The 27,078-nt window shown below is 45.1% G+C and overlaps 2 protein-coding genes across 4 annotated transcripts in view; both read right to left on the bottom strand.

The window, feature by feature from the left end:
* Positions 1 to 27,078, bottom strand: part of SIL1 (SIL1 nucleotide exchange factor) — a 65,104-nt gene that overhangs the window by 5,877 nt on the left and 32,149 nt on the right. For all 3 annotated transcript variants that reach the window (XM_063125266.1, XM_063125269.1, XM_063125268.1), the window contains 2 exons: positions 14,158 to 14,254; positions 2,987 to 3,151 (listed from right to left, as the gene is read on the bottom strand). In XM_063125266.1, the coding sequence (XP_062981336.1) occupies positions 2,987 to 3,151; positions 14,158 to 14,254 (262 nt within the window). The remainder of the gene's footprint in view (positions 1 to 2,986; positions 3,152 to 14,157; positions 14,255 to 27,078) is intronic.
* The window catches only part of ZC3H13 (zinc finger CCCH-type containing 13), a 225,033-nt gene continuing 209,174 nt past the window's right edge, over positions 11,220 to 27,078 (bottom strand). Inside the window, exon 21 of the transcript XR_010025398.1 lies at positions 11,220 to 11,235. The gene's annotated coding sequence lies outside the window, so the exon portion shown is untranslated. The remainder of the gene's footprint in view (positions 11,236 to 27,078) is intronic.

Genomic DNA, 27,078 nt, shown 5'->3' with positions numbered 1-27,078 from the left:
GAAAAGAGGAAGCAGGCTGTTCCTCCACAGGAAGCCCCCTCCCCCTGCCATTACATTGTACAATTATACACTCCCACCCATTAGACCAGGGCTAGTGCCACAGTCGTCGTGAAGGGGGAATTTGCTCCTCTTGTTCCAGAGAAATAATCATCTGGACACAGCCAAGAAGCTCAGCTCCATCAGCAGAACTCCCACGTGGGCACTGCAAGCCAGCCATCTGGATCAGCTTATGAAGTAAAAGGTTGCTTACAGCACATTGCTGCCAGATACAGAACACAATGGGGGGGCAGTATTCTTTTTTATTTTATTTTTAAAAACCCAAACTCATTCCTTTGCTTTACTTGGCAGCCTCCTGTGTTAATTGCTATATATGTGCTTCATTAATTAGATCCTAATCACAAGAATCTCCTTACGACTATATTATAATTAAGGAAGATCGTTTCTATGGGTTGTGAGGAGCAAAGTCTAGTCAAATCAGCCAAATTATAGTGGGATGTGCACTGCGAACATGCCATGCTCCCTCTGCACCTCCGACAACACTTAATACTTAGCAGAGATGTTATCCGTTAACTTGTTCCTTGAGGAGAAGCAATCCAGAGTTGCCCACGCGGCCATTCTTGGTGAGAGGGAACAACGCACTAGATAATGAACTTGACGCCTAATCCAAAGGATAAGCAGAACCACAAGCCAGCATTCTTCAGAAACAGATGGCTATTCAGACCCAGAAGCTTTGACAGCGGCTCAATGTGTGGCAAAAATACACCCACTCAGAGGCACCCAAAAGCACACCCACTGCAAGACCCAGCAACTCTACCAAGGAGTGAGCAGCCTGTAGCCCTCCAGAGGTTTTGGGATTACAACTCCCATTGTTGTCCCTTAACCAGGGATTTAAAGGCCCGCGAGGCTGGAGAATACACTTAATCCATTTACTTCCGATACTGCAGTATAGGGGTGCTCTCTGGTTGGGAAGTGTATTCTCCAGCCTTGTGTGTTTGATTGGCTATTAATGCACCGGGGAAGTGGGTCTTTAAATCCCTGCTTGAGGGACAACACCATCATCCTCAAACACTGTCAATGCTAGCTAGGGCAGATGGGAGACGGAGGGCCACAGGGTCCTCACCCCTGCACTACGTCTAGGAATCCTTTTCAAAGAAAAGCCGAGTGAAGCAGAGAAATGAGCCAGTGATGTCACCAGAAGTCAGCCATACCCAGGCTCATCCACAGTGAGTTTACACTTTGTAGGGCACAGGCTGACACTGCTGCACCGGAAGATGCTGCCACCCCCTTCGTTCAACTTAACAATGACATGGAACTTCCAGCTGGTGGTTGTCAACAATGCACTGGAATGAATGGATGTGTGTGTATGAAAATGTCACACTAAGCTTAGGAAAAAGTACTCTATAAAAAGAATAATGCATTCTGGGGACAGCCTCTAATTTGTTGACTTGATGCAGGGCAGCATGCCAAATGCAGCCACCCATGACTTTTGTGAAGTGTTCCTTCTTAAGAGAATATGTGGAACAATGAGTCATCACTGCAGGGCTAAATAATTATCTTTACCAGAGCAGACGCAGGAAAAACGTGTGCAAGCAAGTAGGAGCGAGTGTAGCAGTGGCTAAGAGACAAAGTGAGCACTTGAAGTCCATGCTTGGAAACTTTTTGCTAGGGTGACCATATGACAAGGAGGACAGGGCTCCTGTATCTTTAAAGTTGTATAGGAAAGGGAATTTCAGCAGGTGTCATTTGAATGCATGCAGCACCTGGTAAAATTTTGTCTTCATCATAACAGTTAAAGCTGCAGAAGTCCTGCCCTCTTGACCAGATACAAAAGAGAGGAGGGCACCTGCAGATTTAACTATTGCGATGAAGAGGGCATTTCACCAGGTGCTGCATGCATACAAATGACACCGGCTGAAAATCCCTTTTCTACACAACTGTTAAAGATACAAGAGCCCTGTCCTCCTTGTCATATGGTCACCCTAGTCTTTGCTATGAATTAACTAAGTGGCGTTAGGAAAGCCACCCTCTCTCAGCTTCCCATCTGCAACATGGGGATAATGATCCTGACCTGACTTACAAGCTTATTATAAGGATTGTGTGAACGCTTCGAATGTTCTAAATCACTCCCTCTAATAGCAAACTCAGGTGATGAGTGCCAACAGCAAGCGAGCCCATGCTGAGCCACTGAGGAACAAGAGGACGGTATGACCACACTCCAGGGAACCCCAAGGTCTGCACAAGTATGAAACTTATTTAGAAAAACAAACAAACACACACAGATGAGTCAACATAGCAAGTTCAGCCACCCTACGCTGCCCCCTAGAGGGGTACAGAACCTCAGGCCCAGGGGCTAAATCCAGTCCCCCAGTGTTTCCCCAGAAGGCCACATCTCGTTTTCTCCAAACACAGAAAAGGTTGAAATGCCTCTTCTTAGGCTTAACTTCTTTACACTAAAATATGCTGGTATTTTGGCCCCGCCCTGTTTGCCTTTGGCCCCACCCACTACTGGAATACGGGGCCCCAAGAGCTTCTACGAAATGGAATTCGGCCCTTGGGCTGAGCGAGGTTCTGCACTCCTGCTGTAGGGCCTACAGGCTTTGCACTCGGTACAAACCGTCCGATAGTGAAGGCCACTGCCTCGTTTTCTAGTCCTTGCAGATGAAATTCACTTGTGAAAATGACTAACTAATATCTGACAAGATGGATTATATTGTATTTATTAAATTCATTTCATTGTGTTTATTAATTTTGTATACAAATAATTTCAAAAATATAATTAAAAGCTTTGCCTTGGACCGAAGCATCTCATGAGCTGTTGCAAGAAATTAGAACGGCGCCGAGGACACCTCCCTTCCTTTGTTCTGCTAGGGATAAGAACGAGGTCCTCCCCCTGCCAAAAGGAGGGCCTGGATGTCTGAAGTAACCCTGCACCCTTCCTGGGCATTCAGGCCTGTTCTGAGGTTTGTGCAGCAGAAATCCCTCTTACCTTTTCTACTATTAAATCGTAGAGGAGCGTCACAACGCGGATGTGTAATGTCTCCATCCCTTTCTCCGAACAGAGGTTTCTAAGCACCTGAAGGCCTCCGAGCTTGAGGAACCGCTGCTGGGCGTATGGAAAGTGTCGCAACATGGATGACAACGCGAAGAGAGCCTAGAAACGAGCAAAAACACACCTTTTGTTGGTTTTTATCTTTTTGGTCCAGCGGAGTCTTTCTGCACAGCTTCGTCAGAGCATGCTGGATACCCTCACCTACCTCATAAGGCAGGCTCCCACATTTTTACCAAAGTTTTGTTTTGAGGGATTCGTGGTCTGAAAGGTCCAATGGCTAACAATGCTCATCCTTCCACTGAGGGTCAGGGCACCCCATTTCAGGAGAGAGCATTGCTTGTTGCACAGCACATTATTAATAACAAGCCCAAAAATAATTAAATCCTGGCTTGGAACGCCACTCACAGGACACTCCCATTTCCTCCCGCCACAACACAGGCTCTGAACAACAGGCCTGGCCGCGGACACTCCCTGCTCAAGCTAAGCCCCACCACTTGAGGAGCCTGAGGCGAGGGACAACCACCGCCTTTCTCCAAACTATGTGGAGAAAGGGGTTACATTGGAAGGATTTCAGTAATAAATTCAAGTGCTGTGAATCATATGTACTGAGGTGAATTATTGTCAGAGTGGGTGTTAAATGTAAATAACTGCAGATGATAAATGCCAAACAGACACGTGGGATTTTTGTGGTAGTTAAAACAAACTGATTAAAATTTTATTTTAGAAGTTCACAAGCTTTGTTTCATAATAAAACATTTCAAAAAAAAACTTTTTAAAACCTCTCATCCAATCCTTTCACTCTTCTCATACACGTTTTCCTTTCTCTCACACATTCACTTTTGAACTTTCTTTATTATCAGTATGGATTAATATACACCAACTGACTATCAGCACACCACCCTCAAAAGACACCACTCTCTACGCCAGTGGTTCCCAAAGTGGGCGGTATTGCCCCCTTGGGGGCGGTGGGATTGCATAGGGGGGCATTAAGAGGCAAAGGGGCAGCAGGGGGGCGTTAAGAGGCAAAGGGGCGGCAGGGGGGTGCTGGCAGGGGGCGCTAACAGGCAAAGGGGCGGCAGGGGGGCGCTCAAGGTGGTCTCTCCAGAAGGTCCTAAAACCCAGGGACCGAGCAGGAAAGAGCAGCAAATTCAGCTGCTCTCCCCACACCGCTCCTGCTCAGGAAGGACTTTCTCACTCACGCAGCCGCTCTCTCCTCCTATCTCAAGCCCACAGCGGCCCCACCAGAAGTAGGGGGTGGGGGAAGCGCCCACAGGAGGCAGCAGAGCAGGAAACAGCGGCGAATTCAGCTGCTCTGCCCACTCTTCTCCTGCCTAGGAGGGCCCAGGGCTTCTTTCCTGCTGGAGCCACCACCGCCTGCTCTCTCTCTCTCTCTCTCTCTCTCTCTCTCTCTCTCGGCCAGAGCTGCTCCCTCCTACAAGCTGCCCTGCAGACCTCTCGTGATAGTTGCTGCACAAGGCGGAAGCAGCAGCCGTGTGGCGGAGAGGAAGGAGCACATGGAGTACGGCAGGCGGCAGAGCCACTGCCAAGAACAGTGTCCAGCCAGCTGGGTGGGGAGCAGGACCGCTTGTGCTGCTGCAAGGCATCACCAGGCTCCCTTCCCCCATCAGGAGTTGCAGATTGGGGCCATCTCCCTTCTGAGCTGCTGCCCTCCTGTCGTAATCAGCCTGGCAACTATTGTGAGGCTTGGGGGGAGGGGGGTTGGAGAGAGAGAGAGAGAGATGCTGTGTGTCTGTGTGTGTGCTCCCACCCCCCAAAAAATCTGGACTACAACAGGATTGGGAGAGAAAAGAAAAGTGGGAGGGAGAGAGAATTGCAATTCCCCAGGTCCTTCCTGGCTAAAGAAGATTCAGCAGCACTTTTTCCCAGAATGCTTGCTGAAACAATTCCTATCTACCCTTGCTTATTTCAGGGTGTCCAACCCCCTTTTTTCAAGCGTTCTTTTGGTAAACATGGTATGTGTGTATCTTGTGTCACCATGAAAACAGAGCCGCAACACAATCCTAAGTATGTCTACTCAGAAGTAAGCCCCACTGAGATCAATAGAACTTACTCTGAGGTAAATGTGCATAGGATTCAGCCTGAAAACGAAGAGAGGGTGAAGAAAAGACAGGAGAAAATGAATTGTAGAAATAGAATAGCAAGGTAACATATTTAAAGACAATAAGTACAGTAAAATTAGTGCCCCTCTACTTCAGTCCCAACCAAGTTTTCCATAGGAAAACTCTGTACCAGGTGGCAGATAATTATTTTAAAATTTTAATTAAAATATATTATCCTTTCCTGTAACAAAATGCTGCTTACTCCTAAGTAAGTGTGTTCCACTGAAGAAGGAAATCCTATTTGATTCCTGTATTCATGCTAGTGTGACATGATAAGTTAAAGGCACAATTTTATGCATGTTTAGACAGAAAAAAGTCCTTCAACTCCTAGAATCCCCTCTAAACATGAAGCACCCGCCCCAGGCTTGCCGAGGGAGGGAAAAGAGAGTGAACGCCTCTGTTTGCAGCCAGCGTGGTAGGCACACCAATTGGAATTTGAATAAAGTATTCAATTAATTGTTACTGTTTTGAATTTTATTGTTATCTTCCTCGTTGGGTCATTGAAAACCGCTATTCTGAATAATGAATTTTTATAGTGTAGAGTAGGGAGGTGCTGGGCATGAGTTTGTGGAACCAAGGGGGCAGTGACCTGAAAAAGTTTGGGAACCACTGCTCTATGCTGAACCTCAAATTCTCCAGAACCCAAGTACTCTACGCACCAAGAGCTAACATACAGAGAGCTCACAATCTCCCCAGTCCTTCCCTTTTATATCACTCCTCCCCCTCTCAAGACATTCTAACTCCACCCACTCAGGTCAACATTCTAAACACACCAGACTTACAAATGCTAGACAAGCATTAGGGAACTGACTTGTGGGGTGTAACGCCACACCTCCTTCTCCCTGCAGCCCCTGAAAAGCATCTCCCAAGGGCTGAGAGATCCCCCAATGCATTGTGGGAGATGGGGCAGGGAGTTGCAGAGAAAATCAACGAAAATGGCTTCACCTTTCCTCCATTGTGAGCCACTCTAGAATCAACTTCCTAACAATCTCCTATATAAGGTTTCTAATTTGGACTTTTTTCTTCTTTGTGAGCAACTTTGCACTTCACAGGCCAGATAAATTCCCAGCTTTATTTACTTATGTGTCTAAGTCGTGAACGGCGTAACGTTTGTCACTGAAATGCAGGTCTGCTAAACATAAGGTGGATGCATGCCAGGGTGACAGCTGATCACATCTCTGTCTGTGCATTTGCTGCTAGATGCACAGCGGACAGACTGTTAACACAAGCGTGAAGCAGCCCTTAGAGACAGTTCCAATTGAATTCTCAGGGCCCCCCGCCTCCCAAGCAGAGAGAAGCCCTTCCAAGTGATCATTTTCTTCATGGAATAGACTCAGCCTCACCGCCTGTAAGTGAAAAGTATAAACACAGGAAGCAGTATGTGGAACGCTTTTACATGTTTTTTAACCATTATGATAATACAATAATATATAATTAAATAGTTATCTCTGTAGCTTAGGAAAGATCTTATAAAACCCTCTGGACAGATTTTTTTACTAAGATGCCATTTTAGGGCACCATTTTCAGTGGAAATCACACACAAAGGGAGGACTGCAGAACTGTCCGCTGTCGTGCTATATTATCAAAGGTGGCAACGGTGCCCAGAAGTCAGAATTACTGGGTTGTCCTCAAGATTATCTGAACAGATTCCTTAGTTTAGTCCAGTGAAGGTGGGACATCTTTCCTGGGCAGATCCGAGAGCAGAGAGCATTCCCTCCTCTCTTTCCAATTCCCTTTGTGCCTCCATTACATCCTCTCCTGCAATTTAGTAGAGGCGTCCGCTTCTCCTTTATCTAGACTACAGCAAAGGCACGCTGTGCGGCTTCAGCTCCCATTGCGTCGCAAGTGAATGGAAAATAAATCTCCATCGTGTTCTCGCAGTATCAGAATTTTGATAGGTTTAAGTATCTCTCTCCTTGTTAAATGCTAATGCAAAGGGCATTTCAGCAAGTGCAGATCCTTTTACTCAGAGAAGAGCCAGAAAGAAATACTGCAGGAGAGGCGGGCGAGGAGTCCGGGTTCATATCTGTCGGCCCATTCTGCATCCAAACTACTTCCTGATAAAAAGAATGCCTCATCCCAGGTTAGCCACTGATTAGCACTCCCATTTATTTTTATGTTGGTTTTGCTTGGGAATTTATAACCTTAGTGAAGTCCTAAAAATTTTGCCCTGACTAGTCAAACGTCTCTCACTGTTCTCCTTCCCAGCCTATCCCAGCCCCTCTTGCTGCATTCAAGGTGCAACCCTATGCATGTTCAGACAGAAAAATAGAATTGGGCACTGACTGGATTCTTTTTTCCTCCTTTGCCATTTTTAAAGCTGTTTTTGCACAAAGTTGTGCATTAACCACCTCTTGCAAAGCCACTGTGTGCACGTGGGGTGGGTGTGTGCGCGCGCGCACAACCATGGATGATCATGATGTCCCCAGCAATGGTTCTTATCATACTTAATTTTATTTCATTCCCATTTGTCCCTCTTCCTGAAGCCAATCATACTGAGTTGCATGAATATACGTACATCCCACAAAGCAAACAAATCCAATAAAGCTTAGTTGGTGCCATTGTGCCCATGTGTACTTGATGTACTCCGTGTGCCAAAGGTGCGGTTATTATTATTATTATTATTTATTTATATAGCACCATCAATGTACATGGTGCTGTACAGAGTAAAACAGTAAATAGCAAGACCCTGCCGCATAGGCTTACAATCTAATAAAATCATAGTAAAACAATAAGGAGGGGAAGAGAATGCAAACAGGTACAGGGTAGGGTAAGCAGGCACAGGGTAGGGTAAAACTAACAGTAGAAAGTAACAGTAGAAGTCTGCACAACATCAAGTGTTAAAAGCTTTAGGAAAAAGAAAAGTTTTTAGTTGAGCTTTAAAAGCTGCGGTTGAACTTGTAGTTCTCAAATGTTCTGGAAGAGCGTTCCAGGCGTAAGGGGCAGCAGATGAAAATGGACGAAGCCGAGCAAGGGAAGTAGAGGCCCTTGGGCAGGCGAGAAACATGGCATTAGAGGAGCGAAGAGCACGAGCGGGGCAATAGTGTGAGATGAGAGAGGAGAGATAGGAAGGAGCTAGACCGTGAAAAGCTTTGAAGGTTAACAGGAGAAGTTTATATTGGATTCTGAAGTGAATTGGAAGCCAATGAAGAGATTTCAGAAGCGGAGTAACATGGTCGGAGCGGCGAGCCAAGAAGATGATCTTAGCGGCAGAGTGGTGAACAGAAACCAACGGACTGATGTGAGAAGAAGGAAGGCCAGAGAGAAGAAGGTTGCAGTAGTCCAACCGTGAAATAACCAGTGCATGAACAAGCGTCTTGGCAGAAGAGACAGACATAAATGATCGAATCCTGGCAATATTATACAGGAAAAATCGACAAGATTTAGCTACTGCCTCAATATGAGGAATAAAGGAGAGCGTTAGGGAACACTGTGGTGGTTTGGGAACGCCATCCCTATAGCCCTGTCCAGGTCCTGGTGGAAAGAATGAACCACAGTCTACCCTCTTCCCTCCCCACCCCCTTTTCCTTGTGTGTCATGTCTTTTTTAGAATGTAAGCCTGAAGGCAGAGACTGCCTTCTTTACTGATCAATTGTAAGCTGCTCCGAGAGCCTTTTTGGCTGTGGTGCGGGATAAAAATACTCTAAATAAATAAATAAATAAATAAATGTACGTAAGAAGCCGCTTCTACATGGTGCCTATCGGTGCCTTATCGATCCTCCCAACAATGCACAAGCTTCCTGGCCTGCAGTGAATGCTGCTGGAAGCATCAGCATGGAAATTCTCTACAGGATCTGCTTTGTTCCACCCCACCCTTACAGGGGAGCAAGGACAGTCACCACAGAAGTGGCTTGACAGTAGGGTAAGTCAACATGAAGACCTTCCGTCAGGTTAAAGTCCCCCAGTCTCCCCAGTGAGGCCCGCCTGGCACCAACACTGTCATCTTTTCAGGGCCAGGATAACACCTTCCTCTGCTCACAGGCATTTGACATGATATGGGAAGGTTTTTAATTAGCTTGTGGGATTTCTTATTGTTGGTTATTCAAACTGTGTGTGTGTGTGCATGTCTTTATATGTAAATGGTTTTATATTATGTTACAATATTTTTTTTATGGCTTTTGATCTTTGTAAACCACCTAGAGAGCGTTGGCTGCTGGGTAGTATAAAATGTAATACATGAAGTGAAGGGCTGATCCTTCACAGTAGCCTGCCTTCAACGCCAGCAGGAGAGAGAAGTTAGCTACTCCTTATTAACAAACTTTCCTATATAGGAGGTGTGGGGAATCTAGGGCCCATCAGATGAAGTCGAACTCCAACTCCCATAAGATTTAGCTAGCCTGGCAAAAAATCGGGGATGCAGAGAGTTGCAGCCCAACAGCATCTGGAGGGTCAGGAGTTCCCCTTCCCCTGATATACAGATTCTTTATGGAACTACAGAGAAAATGCTTCAACTTGGTAAACTAGCCAGCAGTAAAGCAAGCACTGGGTGAATGGCCAAAGCAATTTGCAGAAAAAGCCCTCCAGGGCCATGCACTGAAGTGCAATCAGTAAAAATCAAAGGGGAGGTAAAAGGAGATTCCTTATATAGCCCCCACCCCAATACTCTCTCTCTCTCTCTCTCTCTCTCTCTCTCTCTCTCTCTCACTCACTCACACACACACACCTCCACCACTGACATTTGGACACTACTAAGCACTTAAGGCAGAGATGAGCATTTTTTAAAAAAAAAGAAAAGAAAAGAAATGTACAATATACTACAAGAATTTAACAGGCAGACTGAAGGAGGCCAATTCTCCCATCCTCCATTCTTCCCTCTAGGACACAGGCAAAACACTTTGTAAGATTAACAGTACACTCAAAGTAGTTTTCAGGAACATGCCGTAAACATTTTCTGCAAGTGCAGCTTTATATAAGGGTCTGCAGCTAGGAAAGGATTCTCCCTTAGGAAGCATTTTACTCTTACATGAACATATCCATCAGTCTTGTTTCTTTTTTCCGCAGCGCACACATCCAGAGAAACTCTGGGGCTTAAATACAGCAAAAGGGACCTATATTTCAAGGCACCCTTGTTAAAATGCTGACAGCACAGTCTTAATTATTACTCCAAAGCATGGTGCATTACGAATTAATACGAGGAGCTACCTATTTACTTGACTAGCGCCAAGGGTCACTGAATCAAATACTGAGGGATTCTGAACATTTGTGGCCAATAACAACAGTGCTAACTCCGCAAGAGAAGCTAAGAGTAACTGGATCTCATGCATCAGGGAGCAAATTGATCACTGAAGAACCAACCCTCCGGCCCAGTCATTCAGTCAGTCCTGAACATTTAACTAGGGGGCATTGATCAAGGCTTTGTCCCTCACGAAAACATCAGATATTGGCCACTGCTGGAGGCAGATTACTGAACTGCATGAAGCAATTATCTCATTCCCTGAATGTCTACTTCTATGTTTGTTAAGACTCCGATATCCAGGCCTGCCAGTGAGATCAGTTCATTTCCTTCCTGGCAATCAGAACGATGCAGGGCAATCTGCCCTGCAGCCCTCCAGACCATGCTAGGCGAGCTCCATTTCCCCTTTTAAAAGGATTGGGTGCTATGAAGCAGTCAGAAAAGGCCAGCCCAGCCAAATGGCAGCGGAACCACAATGAAGGGACGGTGAGCCTGCCATTGCACCCCATTATTATTCCGGGAGAACAGCCATGCTCATCTTCAGCAGCAGGAGAGCAACGGCCCTTTGGCACCAGGCGCTTCTTGCCGTGGCCGTCAAAGCCCTTGACGACCCAGCTGCCCCACCGCCTCTCTGTCCATTCTTGTATCCCGATATTTGCCTGGCCATGATCTTTGCACCTCCAACATCCAAGTCACCTGCTCCTGCTCCTTTCTCCCTGGTTTGGAAGTGCCTCCTGCCTTTCTTACTTCCTTCAGATCCCTCCTCAAAAGCAAGCTTTTCCAAGATGCCTTTGGCACAACCTCACAAGTTCCCACGGCCTGCTGGAGCTCAGCTGTAACGAAGCCTAAGCAAGTGCAACTAAAACAAGGGCATATAGCTTCCCTGTTCACGCCTCCCTCCATTTCCTGCCCCTTCCTCTGTTATTTCCCCCACATGTCAAATGTATGTAGCCTTAAGCTTTTACAGGCCAGAGCCACAGACATGGTATAGCATTGTGGTTAATGGCAAGAGCTGTGGGCCAGCAAGTCTCGAGTTCAAATCCCATCAGATCCCTGGACTCACTGGGGGCATAGGTGCACCATAGTTCCCTTAGCCTCAGCTCTCATCAACAATATGGGATTAATACTGACCTACGTTAGTGGGTTGCTGAAGCAATAGTGGATTTACTTATTTAGACTTTTGTAAGCAACATTCACTGTCATCAATTGGCACTCAAAGGGGTGGCCAAAAACAATCCAGAACAAACCATTATACATGAAGCATCAATAAAACCATAATGAAAGAGGCAGATCAAACTTCAGCAGCTAACTAAAGCAACCAACAAGCAACCACAGTTTAAAATGTATCCAGCCAGCCAGCAGGAAACGGCACCGGAAGACCATCAGCATGTGGGCCAGGAACATCCCACCAGAGAGGACATTGCATAGTGTGGGAGGACCACTACGGAGAAGGCCCAGCTCTGCACAAGTATGTAAGAGAGCACATGCCCTCTAGCATATGCAGGGCCCTAGTCTGTCTGGGTCTTTAAAGATCAAGATCAGCACTTTGAACTGAGCCAGGAAGCAAACAAGCAACACACGCAGAGGAGAAGGCTGTCAGATGCTGTCTACAACTTGTCCTCAAAGGAGGTAAACTGCTGTAGCTAACTGCATGGTATAACTTGTCTTCCAAAGCCAGCCCCATGTAAAGTGAATGCAGAAGTTACTAAAGCATAGATAATGGAGGCCATTTTTTTCTTGGAAGCGACTGAAAATGGCTCATCAACCAAAACTATTCAAAGCAGTCTTGTAGGTATCCAGCAGCAATGCAGGCTCAACCTTATCCCTCAGGGGGAATGGGACCCCACCCAGTACAGGAAGGACAGTGTCACCTTAGTCTAGGTTGGCTCGCCATCATCTCATTTGTCTTATTGGGATTAAATCCTCAATGACCCTGGTCAGACGACATGTTAAGTCACAATGCTTAAGCATTTTGAGCTAAACATTATGGCTTAGTGTGTCGTGGGATCCAGAACTTAGTGTGTCGTGTGAACTATTCCTAACCATGGTGGCTGCATAACCACGGTTTAAACACACTTACTAACCATTTGCTGCCAGAGGGTTAGTGACCCAACCTTGGCTTAGTGTGTTGTCTGAACAAGCCCAATTTGTTAGTCCTCATCTGTAATACAACTGTATCCAGGCATTAATTTGGGCAGAGCCTGCATTTGATGAAAACAAAAAATAAGAGGAGAATCATCACATGGACAATATCCCACTCCAAATTCCTGATCTCTCCCAACAACTGTATATAGATGCTGAAGAGCACCAGGAACAGAAGGACCAGATCTCAGTGGTAGAGCATTTGCTTTGCATGCAGAAGGTCCCAGGTAGAGCTGGGAAAACCTAGAGAGCTGCTGCCAATCAGTACAGTCAATATTAAGCTTATTAGAAGGTCGTGTCCCATGTTCCTAACCTTGTGGCACCACACAGACCATATCCCATGGGGTAGGCAGGAGTCACCGGGTGACTCCAACCCACAAAAAAACAGGAGAGGACCTGCTACAAAGCAGTCCCCATCTCTCAACCATCTCAGGCAATCCAGAAGAATTATTCCAGCCCTGAGATGCACAAATCACTGTTCGTCATTTTGTGGGACTAATAACCTTCTATCCTATTATCATAGAATCATAGAATAGCAGAGTTGGAAGAGGCCTACAAGGCCATAGAGTCCAACCCCTGCTCAAGGCAGGAATCCACCCTAAAGCATCACTGACAGATGGTTGTCCAGCTGCCTCTTGAAGGCCCCTAGTGTGGGAGAGCCCACAACCTCCCTAGATAGGCAGGTTCTGAACTTTGCTGGTCAAATGGGAAATTATATCACAGAAGGAACTATGCAACACCATTAAAACTGCTTTGCTAGAAGAAAAGGATATGCTTGGTCTTGCTTTACACCTGTTCCCAAAGAGAGTCTTAGATTGGAAATAGCACTACAGAGGAAGTAAGCTATACGATCTATATTTTTTATGCGGAATCTGTTTGCTGCTGTGTGCTTGCACGACATGTTTTTTTTAAAAGAACTATTTGCAACCAAATAATATAAGCTCTGCTTAAAATTGTATTCAAGAAGCACCAGATTTGCCTGCCCGTCCTTTCTATCACCACTTGTACATCGCATGTGCAGCAGCTCTAGGTTCGAGCACATCTTTCTCATCATAGGATCTGAAAAGTGCTTATTATGCTTCAGTAAACCCAATTCAATCCGTTACACGCCAAGGCATGTAACAGAGCTCTAGTGCTAGACAGACATTAATATTAAACATCAAAAATAAAAACGCAGCTTTGGAAAAGGGGAATTTAGAGTGGAGAGGCAGTGGATGAAGGGTGGCCCAGACATACATAGAGGCCAAAACCAACCAACACATCTTCTGCCATTCTCTCCCCACCCACCCGCGGCCCCAATTGTTCTTTATCTAATACAGACTCTGAACCACTAAGATAGGCTACCTTTGCCTTTCATTGTTGTGTAATACTGTAGCTATAAAACACTTCAGATAGTGCTGGCTCAAAATGTAAAAGATGGTCACACCTGGAAACGACGAGGAGGCAGACTACCACTTAAGGAGGTGGACTTAGCTGCCCAGTGAAAGGATGTAACTCTTCTTAATTTCAGGATTGACTCTGATCCAGGGCACTGTTTCCATCACTATGTGCATATCCATAAGCGTGGTACAGCCTTAGATCTATGAACACCTACGGAGAGGTCTATCAGCGTTCTAGTACAAAATTCAATTACACAAACTCCACCATTTGGACACACACTGCTGCCCACTTACCTTCTTCTTCACAGCCAGAGGCTGATCTGTCGCCAAAGTGACCAGCAGTTTTTGTAAAGCTCCTCCCTCAATTGCAGCAACTTGAACTCGGGGATTGCTGAGAAGAGAGAAAATAAAAACTCGATAACAACAACAACAACATATTTCTTGCCCATCTCTCCCTCTGGATTGAGGCGGAGAACACCATGAAATACAGTAATATAATATAAACCAAATGCATAAAACTGATTGAAAGAGCGTATAAAACCAATGCAATATTAAAATAACTATCAGAACATCTTAGGTTTAAAATTCATCTGGGTAGGCCCGCTAGAAGAGATTGGTCAAAGATTGTTCAGTGACCTTTAAACTTTGCTGCGGTCTGGATTCTCCAAGAGACAATTGTGAGGCAAGTTATTTTTAATATGTAGCAAGGTTTTAAATGAACACGACTCTGCGCGAATGCACTGCTAAGCAGCGTCCGCATTAATTTCGCCTCAAGAGCTGCCACCTGCTGGCGAAACTTGACAAAGTAAGAAGGTCTCGTTCGTTCCTTAGGAAGCCTTACATGTGCTTTTTTTTGCAAAGACATCAGGGGTGTGTTATTGAATCCTAGCATTAAGGTGCAAGATATTCTCTTTTTTCCCCTCTTGGCCAGAGTGGCAAAAGATCAAAAGGTGCTTCTGGTTTATACCTTTGAGGTCATGCAGGCAGGAGGATGTACCCTATTTCTTCGATTCTAAGACACACTTTTTTCCCCATATAAACATCTCTAAGAATGGGATGTGTCTTAGGATCGCGGGTGTGTCTTAGGGGTTTTTTTTCCCCTGTTGGTGGTACTGAAATTAGTGTGCGTCTTACAATCAATGGCGTCTTACAATTGAAGAAGTACGGTATTATAATTTTTGGGAAGCACCAATCCAGAGGCAAGAGGGAAAGGACTTTGAATATCATAAGGCTTCCTTTCCTCCCTTTTGGTATCGCATTTGTGTGTGTGTGTGTGTTTTTAATTAAAGTAGTACATGAATATAAGGGCGAGTCTGTTTTGAAACTACAAGTCCCAAGGAGCTGAGCTTACAGTGTAACCATTTGGAGCTTTGAGGCAAGTTTGTAGGTTAGTAATACACAACTACGCCCCCGCCCCGGTCACTGGGGCATCAAGACTTCACTGTATTATTTTAAATGGGGCCGATTTTATGTGTTTATTGATTGATTGATTTAAAAAACCCAACATCTCACTTCTATCACAGTTGTTGAGCAGAAGTTACATCACCTGAAAGCCCTATATAGCAAAAGTGCTGTTACTTTGCCAAGCCAGCTCAGTCACATGAACCATTTCAACCACCATCAAGCTGCTCGGTCAACCTGTAGAAACCATCCAGCCTGACTGCAGAAGCCTGGCTTCTCCTTCTGCCACACCAACTGCAAAGTCCACCATCATCGGCAGAACCATTATCTACATCTTAACTCAAGCATGCTGGATCTTTTTCAGCCCAAGGCCTGAATGCAATTTCGGAGGAGTTGGGGCACATTTCAGGGGTGAGCGGGGTCCAAAATACCAGAAATACCAGCCTATTTTAGATTAAAGCTGTTACTGCCAGTAACTAGGCTTTAGGAGAGGTATTACAACCTCTTAGAATTTGGGGGGAAACATGTGCAAAAGCTGGGAAACAACCGAATAAGGAGGGGAAGAAGGGCTTGTGGACATCTGGGGAATGCCAGAGAGCCAGACTGGGACCTGAAGCAGGCCAGATTTGGCCCATGGACCTAAGGTTCAACACCACTGCCCTGGCTACTCTGGAAGCCTTGCCTGTCCTTGGCTCCAGCTTCTCTCTTGGGTTAGTCTACAGTCCAAGTCTTAATCCTCCCCCCTGAGCAGAATCATAGCTTTCTGATGTGGTTACTAGTAAACTGTGGAATTGCTCTATTAAGTTAGCTCTGTATTACAGGAAGCGAAGACGGCAGAATCACAGCTTCTTTTACACTGGTAGCAGGATGATGAGGATGATGATGATGATGATGATGATAATGCCATCAGTGTACACTGTGCTTACAAAGAACTGCTTTGTCAGGTTCCTATCCCAATCTGAACCACAGAAAAACCAAAGAAGGGGGGTGAGGTGGAATGGAGGCAGCGGTGAACAGGAGAAGAGTGCATGGAGGAGGAGCCCTTTTCCGCATCCTACCAGCACAACACATTCGCTATGATGGGACAAGGGAGAGGGCTTTCTCTGTTGTGGCACCCTGACTGTGGAATGCCCTCCCCTTGAAGGCCCAACTGGCGCCAATGCTGATTTCATTCCGGCGCCAAGTGAAAACATGGCTTTTTAACAAAGACTTTAATGGTTAAATTCACGAAGATGGCACATTGTTTTAACTGTTTTAATTGTTTTTACTGCTTTTAAATTATATGTTGTTTTAACTTGGTTTATGGTTTAATTTGTTTTTAGCTGTGTATATTTACTGTTTTATACTGTACGCTTTTATCTGTACACCGCCCTGAGATCTTAATGATATAGGGCAGGAGATAAATGTTTTAAATGATTCAATGACATGCTTAGCTACAACAGGGTTGGCTGCTCCAAAGGTGAGATTTGAGGAGGTTGTATAGATTTAAAGGCGAAGCATCACATGGTCAGAGCAACAAGAGAAGTGGATACTTTGGGCAGCAGAGTGCTGGATGGACGTTAGCGGACCAAGATAAGACAACAGAAGACCAGAGCGGAGAAGATTGCCATAGTTAAGGAATGAGGGCACCGGCCAGTTTTGCTGCGGGGACAGAAAGGGCCATTTTTTTTGTTACATTGTAAAGGGAGAAGTGACACGATTTAGTGACGGACTTATATGGAGGGCAAAGGAGAGAGCAAAGTTAAAGAGGAAAACCGAGGCTTCGTGACTGATCAATGAAGTGGACTGGGATGTTGTCAATGGGTAAGGAGAGTGAGCGAGCAGAGGCGTCCTCTTTTTGAGAAGCTTTGTTTGAAGCCTTTCTGTAAATCGCTAATGCCAACAAAGACAGAACGATATGCGGCAGGGTCTTGCTATTTACTGTTTTACTCTGTACAGCACCATGTACACTGATGGTGCTATATAAATAATAATAATAATAATGAATGCAGCTTTGGATTTGTGGCGAAGTGCAATGGGCATTCTCAATTCTCTGCAAAGTGAAAGGCTTTGGTGAAAAATGGCAGAGGGACGAAAACAAGCCTTTGAATGTAGCTAGCAGAGCCAATTATGACACAAAGTTAATATTGCAGGTCTGTAAGCAATAGACGAATGCTGAAAAACGACTGTGTAATCGGCAACGAAACAGGAAGGGAAATATGCCTAGCAATGGAAATGAGATGCAGAACATAAAGGATACAGGAGGCATTTTGGCTGTCCCTCTTAAGTGTCACAGCATCTTTTATTAATAAAACACCCTTCTTCCTTCTCTACAGGTGCTGCTTTAGCAAGGGAATCTCCCCCAGTGCTTTCTCCCTTGAGTTTCATTTACGCAGATTAATGGAATAATCTGCTTACTTTATGTCACATCTGTTCCTTAATATATATATATATATATATATATATATATATATATATATATATATCAATCAAGCTCATTTTCCACTTCTCTCCAGCTCTTCTGTTTCTATTATCATGACGATCTGTTTAAAATGCTTCTTATCCATGACTGCACAAGATCTCATTCCAGGATCAGTCTTCCGGCTCAAAGAGAACAGCGCTCCCTCCACAAAAGGCAAGGCGTAACAATGCAAATGCAGCTTCCCTCAAGGCTTATAAAACGGACCAACCCCTCTTGGCCTCAGCTGGTGCTGCAAAGCTTATTTATTACGTTACATTTTCAGCCCACCTTTCTTCCACGGAACTAAAAGGCAGCACACATGGGAGGCGCCCAGGCACTCTCCCACCCTGAACTCAGCCCTGCTTGCTTCATCAACGTTGCTGCATCGGACGCTTTCATATGCCATACCGAGCTATCCTTTTTTAAAAAAGATGCAGAACCAAAGCAGTGGCTCTGTTTGGAGTGCAACATTCTATTTCTACAGGTGGGATCCCCAACAAAATGTTGCAGCACAGAGTCCTGCTGTGCAGGAATTCAGCCCCTCCCCTCTCCCATTTTCTGTCGCCCCATAACAGTCAGCGTTGTGCAGCCACTGAGCATGCTCAGATCTCAGCCAGGTTGGTCAAGAAGCTTCTGAAATGGTCTTCTATCACTTCGGTGCTTCAAGAGCTTCACTGGCTGCCGGTGACTGCTAGGGTGTGCTACAAGGTTTTGTTAACTGTGTATAAAGCCCTGCACTGCCTGGGCCCTGGTTACTTGAGCGCTCGCCTCACTCCTGTGACCCACCATTGGCAGACTCGCTCTCAGGAGCAGGGTGCCCTTGTTATACAGATTTCCACTGTTACAGGAAATCAAAGCTACTAACCGATAACACCACCCAGAAAGTCCTCCCAGAGGGAGGTTCCACATACGGGGATGTAAGAATTACACAAACGCACACACGAAGAAGAGATACAAATCAGTACATGGTGTGATGCTTGGGAGGAGTTCCCATGGGCTGAAGACAAAGAAGCGTACGTAAGTGATCAAATAGACCACTAAAGTCTGAGTACTAACCTCGCCAACTTAACCCATAAGCTGCCTTTGCACATGCGTGTTTACTATCTCAATAAATGTTTGATTGCACTAACAAGCACATATCAACATTACTAGCCACATGGTAAATCACATGGACCAATGAATGTAAGCTGATGGTGTTGATAACATAAATGTATAAGAACAACCCCTCCATGTTTGTGGGGTGTGACACTGTTTCTGCGTGAGCGGCAGTGTTCACCCTTAACTGCAGTTCAGTAAAATGAGAGAAACCCAAGAAGCCTCCGTCGTCTTTCTACCGTGTATACAAATCTGAACACTATGTTGCACTTGGTCCAAGCATATTTGTGTAACACCCTGATGGTCCCCCGCTACAATTTGGAATGTGCAGGAGCCAGGGCTTTCTCAGGGGTTGGTCCCCGGCTGTGGAACGACTTGCCACCGGAGATTAGACAGGCTCCTACTGTCAATTGTTTTAAACGCCCCTGTAAGGCGTTTTTACTTTCACAAGAGTTTGGGGGAGGGGAGGTTTAAATTTTAATGTGGGTTGAGGGTTTTTAATGGAAATTGTTTTATGTGTTATTGTAAATCGCCACGATGCCAGAAATGGCAAGGTGGCGCTATAAAAATGTTTTAAAATAAATAATAATAATAATAAAAATCTCACTGGACTGGGTTTTTTGGGTTCCCCACACACACACACACACTTAAGGTTCCCCCCCCAATTCAGCTAATACCACCATTGGTGGTGCCATTTTGGCTATTTCAATGATGGCACTCAAAGCCTGAACGTCAGAAACAGAGGGAATTATATAAATTGTGACAAATGATCTATTATGCAATCACAATAGATCTCAGGCATGCCTGTTCTCCTTCTTTTCCCTGATCACGATGCCTTTACAATCAGATCAAGACACGAGTAAGAGCAGCCGCCCTGCTGACTCAAGACAGCCAAAGCTCACACTCAACTGAGCACACTGGTAGCCTTTTGAAACAAAAGCAACACAATTTTCAGTAGGCATGTTAGCATTTGTCAAACAGCAGGAGATCTACTTTTTATCCAGCCAACCATGGTGCTTCTGGCCTGGACCATAAATGTATTATTTATTGCAAAGAAAAGAGCCTATCCTGCGGTTTCACAGTGGCTCCAGGAGGTAGGATTAGGCTGACAAATTTTGCCATTTTAACAGATGGCATCACGTCCAAAAGAAGCCCTCCTGGAATAAGGTTGCATAAAGACCCATTGTGCAAGAGGTGCAGAATTTGCTCTTCTTCCCGAGTAGAAATGGCAGAATTTGCTCTTTCCATTAATGGCAACTCTCTCTATTCTCCCTGTTATCACACGTCAGGGATTTTACGGAAATCATTTTTGCCTATCAAAGGACTCAATCTATATAAAAACAGTCTAAGGATATTTAGGTATTTTCCACATGATGTTCGACAAAACATGTCCCAATTCAATGCTATCCGTTACAAAATATTCTTGCAACTCTGATCCAGCAGCAACAACATGCTATCCTATTTACAAATAACAGATGGAGGTGCAGGGTGGGGGAAGGTGTTATTTCTCACGAATAGCTGTGTTGCTATTTGCTTTCTTTTTTAAACTGATCAGTTTAATCTGATTTTTAAAAACTGATCCAACAAACGAAAGGGAGAACGCACAATTCTCAAGTATTTATTTAAAGGGGACGGACGGACACACAACTACAGATTCCCAGATTAGTGTTTCAGGGTTCTGCAGGACGAGAACACAATTACTGAAGTACATAATTAAGAAAAATGGACCCTCCCCTTTCCACAGACATACTCACTAGGCAGGGATGGCAATTTTTTTTGGCTCAATCACTAGTAGTGTGTCAAGGAATATCCGATAAATGCCTGTGACTCATGCACAACCGCCTTCTCATATGGCATCCACAATAGCAACAGATGTAGTACCTGATAGAAAACTTGCATTTTTCCAAATGAGGAAGTATGTAATCATTTCCTGGCCCCCATCCATACAACAATGGGATTGCTGCTCATTGAATATAAACCCAAATTTCCGTTGATTCGAATCTAGGCAAAGAGCATCACACTGCAGCAGCAACAGCGATTTATGTCCTGAATTTTTTTGTGCAGTGCAGTTATTAATGTGCACATGTGTGCACATACGATGCTATGGAGTATAGACGAGCGAAGCTATAAATTTTATCTGTGGAGCTCTGGAGGGGGCGGAAAGGAACAAGGCAGCAGAGGAGGAAAAGAGAGGTGGGAAAGCAGCACATGACAAAGGACAACCCTAAAAAAGCAAAAGGTTTCACAAAGGCAGGAGATGCGCAGGGCGCGGGTGGAGAAGCAGTCAGCTCAAGAGAGGGGGACTGAACATGTCTCCTCCCTCTGGCTGCCCGTTCCCCCCTCCACAGGAGGACACCATAGGTGAGAAGGCGGGAAATCGGCCAATCACTTTGTCCTGCCCTGAAAGCTACGCCCACATGTCAAATGCGATTTAACTCCCCCAACGACACATAACTATAATGCGGTGCAAACTCGGACGTTGATCCAAAAGTCGCAGTAAACTGCAGCTACAAATATGCGCACTATCGCGTTAAAAAACCAGCGCTACGGCGAATGGCGGCTGCGTCATGTGTCCTGAAACGCGAACCTGTGTGTTTAGGTCGGGGTAAAGAACCCGTATAGACATCCCCCAGTTCTGTTCTGCTCCGGGTGATGCCATGAGAGCACATCAGGACTTAGCGGTCGCCTCACTCTAACTCCCACTATGGGCCTCCATACCATCCTCATGGCCCCCAAACCCTCTTACCAGTCCCCCTTCACTTTCCCAAGTTACCTGATGACAGCAAGGAAGGCTCACAACTAGCCTTCCATTAGGCCACAGATGCCACTGCAACCTGCTCCAACAGTACCATAGGCCTCGTTTGCACAACCACTGCAGCCCACCATGGTTTATTTAATAATCCATGGGTTATTGGAGGGTTGTTTCCCGCTCCAACAAGCCATGGCACCCAGCTTCAGGTGACAGGGCAAACCATGGCGTGCACACGCACCTCCCACTGGGGGCTGAATATTCAAAATGGCCACTGGAAACAAGCAACTAGGGTACTACACTGCCCATCATCTCAGCCCTCCCTCCACGTTTCAACACGTATATTTTACAACTCTTTCCTAGAAACCCCTGGCCTTTTTATTTTTAATAATTAATATTTTATTAACAATATTATTTTACACAAAAGAATAATCTGGGAAAAACTTGATACAATAGCCATACTTTCTCAGTTCAATACTTTGCTTAATTTTTTCCACTCAGACCCGTATTCTAATCAATTATTATTATTCTGCCAGCTTTTGCATTCATTTTTACTCAAAGACCAACATTTTATAAATGTGTCTTACGGATAAAATAATCAGCGGTGCTTTTCAGCCTGTGAACCATTTTATGAAAGGCAGGAGCCAATGCTTGGCTGAGGAGCCAATGGGGCGAAGCTACCATCTGTGGGCTTATGACTGAACGCCTCTAAGTCAGAATCCCCCCTAAGTCAGAATCTCTGGAACAAGCTCCCCAGAGAGGTCCGCCTGGCGCCTACACTGTACTCCTTTCGTCGCCAGCTGAAGACCTTTTTATTCACTCAGTATTTTAACACTTAATTTTAACTTACATTTAAATTTTACTGTTTTAACTCTGTATTTTAATCCTATATCAACTTTGCTGTGTGGTTTTATCCTGGTTGCGCTTTTTATACTGTATTTCGTAATTGTGTTTTAACCTGTTGGGTGTTTTACTGTGGTTTTAATTTTTGTGAACCGCCCAGAGAGCTTCGGCTATTGGGCGGTATAAAAATGTAATAAATAAATAAATAAATAAATAAAATGAATGGGATAACCACGACTGCATTTGATCAAACCCTTAAAAAGATACCGCGCACGGCGGTGCAGCATGGTTGGGTGACCGCACGGATTCTCTCTCCCCCCTGACCCTCTGGCAAGGTGCGATGCAACTTCTTTGCAAAGTAGTTCCTATTGTTTTCTGCCAAGTATGGCGCTCTTCTGTTATGAAGGCCCGCCTTCAGCAACTGTTGCCATGGTTATTATACTTCAGTGCCTTTATGAAGGGGAGGTTGTGAACACAGGATTGTTCCTAGCAGCTGTAATTTATGTGGCAGCTGTTATGAATAATGGCCAAGAAAGCCAGCAGCCCCTACTATTTTTTGTTTGATCTTATCACCTTCTGGTCTGCGCCAGATTAAAGTGTACCATGGAAACTTGGTAAATATGCATAGAAGAGTAAACGAACCCTAAAGGGAACAAAAGCATTTATCTAAACTGAATATATATTAGAAGTAATCCTTTATGGGGGAAACCACTTTTCAGACAATCAGTCACAGAAGGTCGTAATAGGGCAGAGCGCTAGAGCGGATGAATACCATTACCAGGGGCAGAAAGTAGTTTTATATTGCAGCTGAAGGACAATTTCCATTTCCCCCAAAAAAATATGCTGAGAGAAAGCCTCAAGCCAAGGCTAAAAGAGAGAGAGATGAAACCATGAGTCCAATCCAGCCCCAAAATGGAGGGGGAACGGGAATACTCTGATCACACCGTCATGTATGCATCCCTTCCCTTCCACCACCTTTTGCTCTGAGGAACCTGTCAGGGTGAAAGAGCGGACTCTCTGGAGAGCTGGCCAAGCCCAAATGCCTTGCTCTGAGGAGGTGGCCTCCAGAGTCAGCATGGCCACAATGCCTCACTCTGAGGAAGAACCTCCTCCTCAGAGCAGGGCATTTGGGCCCAGCTGGCTCTGCAGAGAGCCAACCCAAACTCTTACTCTGAGGGAGTCCTCAGAGTGAGACACTGAGCAGGTGGTTGCTCCAGAAAGCCACCCTCTCAATCTCTTGGTCTGAGGACTCCTTTAGAGCAAAAGATCGGGCAGACAGCTGCTCTGGGGAGCCCTGCTGGCGCCAAAGAGGCAGCAGTGACAGTACCTGCATGAGACCCTCGCAGCATGGGTGTGTGTGTTGAGATTTGCCACATCTCCTGATCTGCTACCTGAGGCTGCAGATTTACCCCACCTCATGGGAGGCCTGGCCCTCTGTTCTCGTGTGTAGTGGTTTCTGGGAGCATGGCAAGCATCTAACTTTTTTGGCCTGCAAATACAATTAATTTTAATTGGTAAAAAGCTAAGTGAACTAGATGCTGCATGAAGAAACCAACTTGTACATTTACTATGAGCTGAAGAAAAATTCTAACTCCCACATATGTGAAACAGAGTGATGCTCTTTTATTTTCCTGTAAACACATGCAAGAGCCAGGAAGATGAAGGAAGAAGGAATTCCTCATTATATCTCATTAATGTACATATCCACTCAAATAAGGAATTCAAGCTAAGAGGAAATCATGGGGGGTCGATGGGACTTTAGACTGTGTATATAATTCCTAAGAGAGAAATAGTTCAGCTTGTGCCTGGCAACCAATGAGATAATAAATACATTACTAACCAGACAATCTGGTTTGGCATACGAGCATAGCTGAATGGTAGAACATACGCTTTGCATGCAGAAAGTGCCAAGTTCAATCCTTTCTAGCTTTCCCCAATATGGTGCCCTCCATCTATTTTGGACTACAACTCCCATCAGCACCATCCAGCATGATCAATGGTCAGGGATGACAGGGGGTTGTAGGCCAAATCATCCAGAGGGCGCCAGATTGGGGAAGGCAGCTTTTTTTCCCTTCCAATTAAAGACATCATAGGGAGGAGAGTTGGGAAAGACCCTTCTGCCTGAGGCCCCGGAGAGGCCCTGCCCATCAGAGTAAACACAATGGCAGGCCAGAGAAGGCCAATTCATATCATCATCAACTGATTTGCTTTCAAGGAATGCCATGTTTACACCACAGTTCAAGTTATTTTGCTGCCAGAGGCAAAGGACAAGATGGCCCTGCCACGACACAGGCTCTGAACACCAGACCCGGCCGCGACTTCTCCCTGCTCAAGCCAAGCACCACCGCTTGATACGCCTGAGGCAAGGGATAAAAACCACCTTCCTCCAAACTATGTGGAGAAAGGGGTTTAAATGGAGAAGGATTTCAATATATAAAATAATGCGCTGTGAGTTATATGTGCTGAGGTGAATGATTGTCAGAAAGGGTGCTAAACGTGTAAACTTCAGATGATAAATGCCAAACAGACACGTGGGATTTTGGTGGTAGTTAAAAACAAAATAATTAAAATTTATTTTTAAAAGTTCACAAGCTTTGTTTCAAATAAAACATTTAAAAACCTTTTTGAAACCTTTCATCCAATCCTTTCACTCATTCACATACACACTTTCCTTTTTCTCACACAATCAATCTTGAACTTTCTTTATTATCAGTATTGATTAATATACATCAACTATGTGCACACCACACTCCAAAGACACCACTCTCTACACTGACCCTCAAATTTCCCAGAACTTAAGTACCCTAAACACAGAGAGCACTAAAGACTCTAAGAGGACCTAAAAAGTCCCCCACGATCCCCTCCGTCCTTCCCTTATATATCACTCCTCCCCCTCCCCAGACATTCTAACTCCGCCCACTCAAGCCAACATTCTAAACTCACCACAGACTTACAAACTGCAGACATACATTTGGGAACTGACTTGTGGGGTGTAACGCCACAGGCACCCCCTCTATTCCACCTACAGAAGCCAACTGGACTGGCAGGTGAATCTTACATGGATACTGGTGATTTGAGAGCATCCCCCACTGCACCCAAAGGCAACAGGCTAGCTTAGGGTGGGCAGGGCAGACTGTCTGGAACACAGAGATCTGTCCTCAAACAGGGGGCTGCTTGCTACCGCCCCACCACACCGCCCTCCCGCTGCCATCTGAGGCGACTGCCTCATTCTCTGCCTAACGGTAGGGTGGGCCCTGAGCACAGAGCAAGACTGGGTGTGTTTTTTAAAAAAAAACTTAGTCGAGCATTTTCTTTGTCCTGCCATCATTTTCACCCCCACTGTGATTCCATCAATCACTCCAGGATTCCCTTTAACCACTATTAACATGAACCTAAAAAGAGCCCTGCTGGATCAGACCAAGGGCCCGTGTCATCCAGCTTTCTGTTCCCATAGGGACCAACCAGCTGCATGTGGGAAACTATAGGAGTAGCTGGAGACTTGGGGAAGTGTTGAAAAGGTGGGGAACACTGAGAACTGTCAGTCCAACAATTAAAATCAAGAGGATCGTGTTGGCAAGGGGGGTTATTGTCCCCCACTCCTTTTTGGTGCACTTTGTCTTCCCCTTCCCCCCATTTTCAGTGCATCTGAATTGCCCTACTCAGTCCCTTCTCCCCCAGTCCTTTACAACTGTGCAAGTTGGCCTTCATGCAAGCTGGTCTTGTCAGCTGAAACCAACAAGGAAATTGACCTGGCAAGATTACACATATCAGACAGCTGTAAGAGCGCACTTGCACATCTGCAAAAGACTGACAAAAATAATAATTATAAAATACGACCCCAACTGCGCATTTTTGAGGCGCTAATTTTTTTTGAAAAAAATGCCAGGGAATGAGCGACTGTCATTCATTTTGGCACTTTGGTAGGACAGTCACTAGTGAGACTGAGAAAAGTAAGCATTGAGGGCTATTTAGCAGCTCTTCTGAGCAGCTCTGTAACAAATTGCCACAACCCGTGATAAAATCAGTCTCCTGGTTCAGATGACACAACAACATATTGTGGGTGAAAATAAACCTACAACAAGCTATGGGTTCACTCCCCAGAAAGTGCTCTGAGCTCACACAATACGACAATCAATCATGACTGCCCATGGCAGGTTGTCGTGTCGTGCGAACCCAGTCAATATACGTATTTTGGGACTGATAAATTGAATGGCCAGGTCTTTTATGTTGTTGTTGTTTTGCCTGGAAGCATAGTCACACACCTGCAAAGATGTATGTACCATCCACCACCGTGAAGAGCTAAAATGAATGTTTACAATGCTTTATGAAAACTGGGCAAGTGTCATTCCTGATCTTTTATGCATACTCACTTGAGCATTCAGTAGCATGCTTCTCAGAAAGCAAGATAGCAGAAACCATTAACTAAGGTGGTGTGACTTGATGTAGGATGTCAATAAAAGAACATTATTGAGAGTTATCTTAATATGATGCCAGACAAGTGGAGAAAATGTTAATCCTTTTTTTCTTATAACAGAGACTGAGGAGTTTGACAAAGAGTTATACATCTGCTTAGATTGCTAATACTTGCGAAAAGGTTGCTTCACTATTAATAGTGATGTGCTTCACATGTAGCAACCACCAGTGGTTTAAAAAATCCATGAGTTGTTGTGCACGAGCAGGAGATAGT

Source organism: Elgaria multicarinata, chromosome 4 (genome assembly GCF_023053635.1).
Source record: "Elgaria multicarinata webbii isolate HBS135686 ecotype San Diego chromosome 4, rElgMul1.1.pri, whole genome shotgun sequence".
Lineage (NCBI taxonomy): Eukaryota > Metazoa > Chordata > Lepidosauria > Squamata > Anguidae > Elgaria > Elgaria multicarinata.
Note: the sequence above shows the minus strand (reverse complement) of the source record. Positions and strands in the feature narration are given on the sequence as shown.